Genomic DNA, 7,438 nt, shown 5'->3' on the forward strand with positions numbered 1-7,438 from the left:
TGGCCATCCCTAGCCCCGGGGTATGGAGACCAGGTCAGGGGGCCCTGAAGAAGGCATCAGGTATGGAGGCCCACCAGGTTGCCAGGTGACTGATATCATAAAGGGCCCGGCAGGTAATTCCCCTCAGGCAGAGGTAGTGGAGGTCATCAGGACGGAGACCGTGAGATGGAGACGGATAGATTTCTGATAATTGACTAGAATGGAAACGGGACCGACTACCCACTTAATGGAAGTTTAGCAGGGACATGTTATGAAGGGGGGAGTGTGAAATACCTGCTGTATTTTCACGATTGGACATCTTTGTTATAAAATGTAAAAATAATGAGGACACTTAAAATAAATGTTGATATTTTATAGAGTAGCCAAGAATATGTATTTTAGCAAAACTGTTGCTCCTCATTAATATGAAGAAGATATAAATAAATGTCCACTGGTCCCAGAGAAGGGCAGATCTCGGCTGGTTAGAGGAATAATTGATTATTGTCATGGTTCATTTGTTTGTGATTACCCTGAATGTTTCAGTCAAACAAACGTGGACTTGAAGTGTAAATAGAGCAGAGGGCCAGTGGGTGGTCACGGAGTTTATTGGGGTACATTGCATGAATGGCAGAGCAAAGGCCTCCCAATAGACGTATACATAAATAGGCCTACCAGGAGTTTATCACTATTCAATTAATTGTTGCATGTTTCTAGTTTCTACATATTTTAGAGCTTATGTATAACGTTGTAATTACACATGACATCTATGTCCTATTCACTGGTAGGGCTACATTTACAACGTTGGTGAAAGACAGGATTTCAATTGAAAACTTGTCGCTGTGAGAACCCGTTTGAGTTTCACAAAAATACTCTTTGTTAGATAGGAAGCCCATGCTTCATGGACAACAGGAGGGAGATGTGGTCTGAGTGATATAATACGTTCCCAGATCTGGGGTCACCGAATGTTTTCATCCGAGCGCAGGAGGGGATCCCTTGGTATTGCCAGGGCCCATTGTGTCACAGCTACGGGCACGAACCTCTTGTCAATTTTGCTTTAGTCGAGACAACAGAGCGCCAGAGCGCACTGAATTACCCACCAATTAAGAGGTGTTCTCTTTAATTTACTTCCTTTGATTTCGTGCGTAACCGTAAATTGTTTCAAAATACGACATGAGTAAGACAGCCGTTTAATAATGGCTTGAACATTTTTCATGGGAAACCTCTCTCTCTCTCTGGTTATTATTGCCCACTACAGCAAAGCAGGGACAATATTTATTTATTTATATAATTTGTCCCATAATAGTAGGACAACTGCACATGACCAAACAATGGGTGTTACATGCTATTTTGCACTGACATGAATCGCTCAGTGGATACGCGTCCCGATTGATTCACAGCTCATAAGAAAAACAACATCGAACTATATCTATCATTCTGATTTCTCACACGATGTTTAAAAAAAAATAATAATATCACTCCGCGTTTTATGCTGTGAGTGATGAAACTTTCCCCCCGCTGAATAAACTGAAAACAGGTGTGAACGATTCAATTCAACAAGTTTCCATCTATCCCAWACACACCATTAAATAAGACCGAAAGCTGAACTTCTGAACTGGGTAGAAATAAAGAGGTGATGTGTCTTGAATCTCAGCGTAAATCGGGTTTATTCAAAGTGACAAGCTGGAAAATGTCTCAGTCTCACCTACTGTTTTCATACAGTTGAGGAGGCATGAGCTAATGATCACAGAGGGAAACGTCAGTAACAGGTGTGCCTTCAGTGTTGTAGCCTGTTATGTGAATGGACGTGTTATTTCTTCTTCCATTCAATATAAAATATCATCATTTATGAACTGTATGGAAGCCTACTGGAACTGTGTTCCCGAGTCTGAGATGGAATATCTGGCTGATTGTCTGAAAGTTTCATGAATGGAATGGAGGGAGGGAGGGGAGGGAGAGGAATGGAGGGAGGGGAGAGTACACGGCGGGGTGTAGGATTAATTCCAACCTCGATTAAACCTGAAATACTTCTGGTAAATAATTGTCAGTCCCATTATAAATACTGTTTGGTATTGTAAGGAGTCAGTGAACTAGTTCTCCCACACCGTTAACAGCTGTAGCCTATCAAATCCCACAGGTGCGTTAGTGTTTTAAACGTCAACTTAAAATGTTATGTTAAAAGTAACCTAAAATGTTTGACCTAAAATGTTGATTAGAATTGAGAGCCATAAGTTAAGATCTACACGTTAATCATTTTAATATTTGAGTGTTTATAAGTAAAATGGAATCGTGCGTTTAAAAACAATGAAATAGAGCGCAGGTTTATTGKAYAGTTGAMMATTATGGCGGATAAATCTGAGACAACGTCACTTTGACAAGTCCGCTAGAAAATATGACAGAATGAAGAATTTCAGATATGACATTTATTCAAACGTTTGACAATAGGTTTAAATAAAATATACACACACACACACACACACAATTCCTTCTACAAAAAGTACACAAAGTGGTCTGCAAAGAGGGCTACTATTTAGGCTACATAACAAAACATATATCTGCAGACGTAATAGAAGAGTTCTATTTAAAAAAAATACTAGATCTTCTGAAAGGCACAGTGACGTCATCCACGCAGTTACATTAAGGCTGCAATATAAAGGAAACGAAAAGAGTACGGTAAATGTTGATTCCAAGGCAAGACCATTCCAGGGCTCCAGTTGGTCATAAAACAAACAAAAGTTTGTCCTCTTAAAATGCTAAAGTCGAACTTAGTTTCGACCCACTTTAAAAATCCGATTCAATCATGAGAAAGCATATTTAAGACATTGCTATTACACGTTGTTATTAGGGAATGCATAACATGAATAATAATAATCGTGGTACTTGATGTACTCACTGAGTACTTTATACAAGTATGCCAAAACGAGTTGCATTATATTATCTACATATATCTGACATAATTCGGACGGGGCTTATGGCCTACTGCCTACACCTCGGTTCCTTCGCGGCTGTATATCAAATGATTAACACCGAAGTGGTTTGGGAGAGAGTTGGTGAGGCCTCCGCTGTGATTGTTCTGTGCGGATGTGTAGTAGTTCATTCTATTAGCTGTGGAGAGGTGAGTGGTATCAGAGTTCACTGGCGTGATTTGAGAGGGCGAGTATGAACCAAGTCCGGACATGTTTTCTCGGGTCTGATGAGGCGACAAATCTCCTATAACATGTCCTCCTGAACCAAAGTCCCCCCTGGCCCCCTCCCGGGTTGAGCCGTTGTTACCCCCCGCCAGCATCGTGTTCATAGTGGAGACAAAGTTGTTGTAACAGGGACTGTGTTCCACAGACGGGGACGGGGATGATTTGGGCTCGGAGGAACCAGGGGAGTTCTGGAGGCTGGGAGGGGATGAACTCATGATACTGGCCGTGTCGGAGAGCTTCAGGGCGGCAGTGTCTTCTGACTTCACCGGAGGAACAGCGTTGTTGGTGTCTCCTCCGTTCAAGTCAGCTCTTCTCTTTCTCTTTCTCCGGAAGTTGCCGTTATCGAACATTTTCTCACAGTTTGGGTCCAATGTCCAGTAATTTCCCTTTCCTATGAAGACATGAAGACAGGACACAATGTAAACAAACCTACAATGTAGATCTAAACGATATATCAAAAGGTCATTATTGCTCTAGTCTACTGTCAGACACGTCTTACAAAATCAAATGGCAAAGGTATGACATTCCCCAAAAAATGACACGTTTAAATAGGTGCAAGATAATGACGAGTTATTTACAAGTACAACAGGTATTGTAACTTACCCGGATCATCGTCATCTCGAGCAACTTTCTTAAAACAGTCATTCAGTGACAGGTTGTGTCTGATTGAGTTCTGCCACCCAGCTTTGCTCTTCTTATAAAACGGGAAATTCTCTGCCACATACTGATAGATGTGACTCAGCTCCCCGGCGCCCTGAATAGCCATAGCTATGAGTGCCGAGTAAGAGTACGGAGGCCGAACCATCTTGAAGAGTTCCTGCTGGCTGGAGATTGACAGCCATCCGAGGTCAGCTCCACCAAAGCCCGTAGGAGGGGAGGAACTGCCGCTGGTTCGCTCCGTATCCAGACGGTATGTACGATGCTCCATTCATCCCGTCAGGTATGGAGACGAGTCGATGCTCGGCCGTTTAGCCACAGGTACGGTTTGGTGGTCGGCGAGGTGTACTCACCGAGGCCGTAGCTTGGAGGATGCGCCGGCGGCCTCTGCGGTGGAGGTTTTTGCTGGTGCTGGTACATGCTCGAAGTTATCGCAGTACACCGCCATATCCAGAGCTCCTGTGCGCTGTGGTGCTGAACGGGGCTAGTCTGCGCGTTGGATGGCTGCTGTCCAAAAGCGTTCATAATCCGTTCGAATCGAGTACGAATCCTGGTATCTTCTTCTATCGTCAACAAACGCGGTTCCTTTCCCACCAGTCTGTTTCCGTCGTCTCTCCCCGGAGGACTGAAGGCTAACCCAAGGGTTGGGAGGCGTATTTAAGCGCTCCGCTGGAGCGTCGACAGGTAAACCCTGTGAAAGGAACTGTCTCGAGGGTGCCTCCCCCTTTTTCTGTCACGCTTCAGTCGAATTGTCTTCTCCGAATCTGTGCATCAATGGGAGAGATACTGGTGAGCGATAGCCCACTCATTAATGCGTTTTAGGAGTTAACCTGGAGTAAGATAGGCTAAGTCATTTACCGCGCAAGTATAGCCTAATAAGCATATGCAATAAAAATAGTTGTTTAGGTTACAAGTCAATAACATTTTGAAGAGATGGCCACCATATTTCCACTTTTACGCACGGACACTTTTACAAATATATATCGTAAGATAATAGTTTTATGAATATACCTTCAGAATTTCCATATACAAAATGTAATTGAAACAAATATTTTATATATAAATATATTTATATATTTTTAAAATCAATTGTTTCTGTCAAATATAAGTTGTCAATTTAAGTAGCCTTTGCGTTTTGGTGAACAGTAGGATACATTCTTAGAACAAAAGGTTCGGCTTAGAACCAACATTTTGGTTCAGTGAAGAAGAACATCTAACTATATTACGGTTCTGATCAAAGAACCCTACGAAAGGGTTATTCTCTATAGAACCTTTAGGGGTGTTATATATGAAGCAAGCAATTTACGCCTTTTTCCTCTAAGAGTGTCGGGTAAAAAACAATGTGATTTATTTATGGTTCAACAAGCACTCCTGGCTTCCATGCATGACACAGTAAAACATAAACCAAGTTAGGCTCTTACAACATGCATATACAGTGTACTGTACGGCTATGTGTGTTTAGACCACACGATCTCTGCAACGGATTAGTTGACAATAAACATGGCTTATGTGTTACACGTGTGACATAGCAACACAGCACCCGGAAATATGAKGGTTTCCCGCGTCGCTGGAGATGTGATTTTCCCCGCGTCGCTSGACCGCTGCTACTGTCATTTCATTTTAATAATTTATTTCTTGGGTGGGTTATTMAGATGTTTAATTAAAATTACTTTGTCCAAACACGCTTGTTCACTTTTTTGTTTTTGTTATGAGGTTATGAAATGTAGACTCGGCTTATAAAGGCCGCAATAGAATGATTTAAGAGTTTAATACGTCGCATTTAAATTGAAAAATAAAAAATGCGCTCTATTTGGGATATATTTTATATTAAATAATTATCCAACATAATTTTTTTATTTTTTAGGTTATAAAAATCYACCGGTAGGCCTATATTTTATTTTATTTATTTCACCTTTATTTAACCAGGTAGGCAAGTTGAGAACAAGTTCATATCAGACCAACAGACTTTGTTTCAACGCATATCTTCAAAATCACAGACACATTTGCAGAAACGTTCAGACCTCAATGGACAATCAATATTTCTCCTAAAAAAGAAGACATGATTGCCATCAGAGGACGAGCTCTAATGATCATTTACAATAGCATGGGCCATTATGGTTCGTCCCCCCTCCCTTGCGCGCGCGTCCCTGTCCCTTGCCACCACAACACATTCCCCCACACACACAAACCACACCCTGTCCCTCCCGCGGTGGTTCGTCCCCCCTCCTCACGCCCTTCCTCCCCCGTCCCGATGACCCCGCCGTCGTCGCCGTTCCCCCCCCTCGTCGCGCCCACCCGGCCTCCCTGGCGCTGTCCGTGCCCCCCTCCCTCCCTTTCTCGTTAAACCGGTACACATCATCCCCCCGGTGTTCGCGGCGCGCGCTACACAACACACACACATCTCCCATCTGGTCCCTCCCGCGGTCCGGTTCTGTTTCCCCCCCTCCTACACACACACACACACACCAACCCTTCATCCCGTCCCCGGTGGTATCCCGTTTCCTCTCCCCTTCCTCGCCAGCCATTCTCACACACTACACACACCCCGCGGTGATTCCGTTTCCACCCCTTCATCGCCCGTTCTCCCGCTCCCCATCCCGCGTGTCCGTTCCCCCCTCCTCGAACACCCTCTCCGAGGCCCAACATATACATACAACACGTCGTGGTTTCCGTTCCACACACACTCCTACGCTCCTCTCCGACCACACAAACTCCCGCGTGGTTCCGTTATCACCCCTCCTCGCCGCCTTCTCATCCGTCCCCCCCGTGCTCCGTCCCCTACCTTCCCTTCGCTCCGGTCCCCTCCCCTCCTCTTCCGTCGTGGGTCCCTCTTCCCCCCTCGTATTCTGCGCCCACTCTCCCGGTCTCCCCGGTGTTCCGTTCCCCCCCCGTACCCTCTCACCCTTCCCCGGACCACTGCTCCCGCTGTGGTTCCGTTTCTCCCCCTGCCTCGGCGGCTCCCCTTCTCCGCTCTCTCCCTCTGCGCCTGTCTTTCGCTCCCCTGCAGGGCCTTCCCCCTCCCCGTGCCCCCTTTGTGGTTGTGGTCACCCCCCGCCCTTCGCCGTCTCCCCCTCGTCTTCCCTCGGTGCATCTCCCTCTTCTCAGCGCTCCCTGCCCCTGGGCGGGCCCTCCGGCCTCGTGGGTGCCCCTCCTGCCCCTCCGTTTCCCCCGCCCCGGCCTCCTCTCTCACCCAGTCGCCCTCTCTCCCCGGTCTCCCCTCTCTCCCCCGTAGTCCCTATCTCACCCGTCGTCACCCTCTCCCCGTCGCTTCTCGCCCTCTCCCCGGTACGTCTCCCTCCCTCCCCTGTCTCCCTCTCTCCCCGCTGCCACCTCCCCGGTCCTCCCTCTCTCACGCAGGTCGTCCCTCTTCCGTCTCCCCTCTCCCCGGTCGTTCCCTCTCCCCCGGTCTCCCTCCTCCGGTCGTCCCTCTCTCCCCGGTAGTCCCTCTCTCCCCGTCGTCCCCTCTCCCCGGTTCTCGCTGCTAGTCACCGCTCCCCCTCTCTCCCCGTCGTCCCTCTCTCCCCGTCGTCGTCCCCTCTCTCCCCGTGTCGTCCCTTCTCCCCTCGTCCTCTCCCCGGTCGCCCCCTCCACCGTCTCCCCGCGTCCCCGTCGTC

The 7,438-nt window shown here is 46.9% G+C and overlaps 1 protein-coding gene across 1 annotated transcript; it reads right to left on the bottom strand.

Moving 5' to 3' along the window:
* Positions 1-2,384: 2,384 nt before the first annotated feature.
* Positions 2,385-4,467, bottom strand: foxi1 (forkhead box i1). The gene is given in 7 exon segments (XM_024145162.2): positions 2,385-3,558; positions 3,771-4,042; positions 4,044-4,098; positions 4,101-4,133; positions 4,136-4,248; positions 4,250-4,280; positions 4,283-4,467. Coding segments are annotated over 7 exon segments (1,170 nt in total). The 5' UTR covers positions 4,350-4,467; the 3' UTR covers positions 2,385-2,959.
* Positions 4,468-7,438: the final 2,971 nt, after the last annotated feature.

This window comes from Salvelinus sp. IW2-2015, unplaced genomic scaffold, assembly GCF_002910315.2.
Source record: "Salvelinus sp. IW2-2015 unplaced genomic scaffold, ASM291031v2 Un_scaffold6984, whole genome shotgun sequence".
Classification (NCBI taxonomy): Eukaryota; Metazoa; Chordata; class Actinopteri; order Salmoniformes; family Salmonidae; genus Salvelinus; species Salvelinus sp. IW2-2015.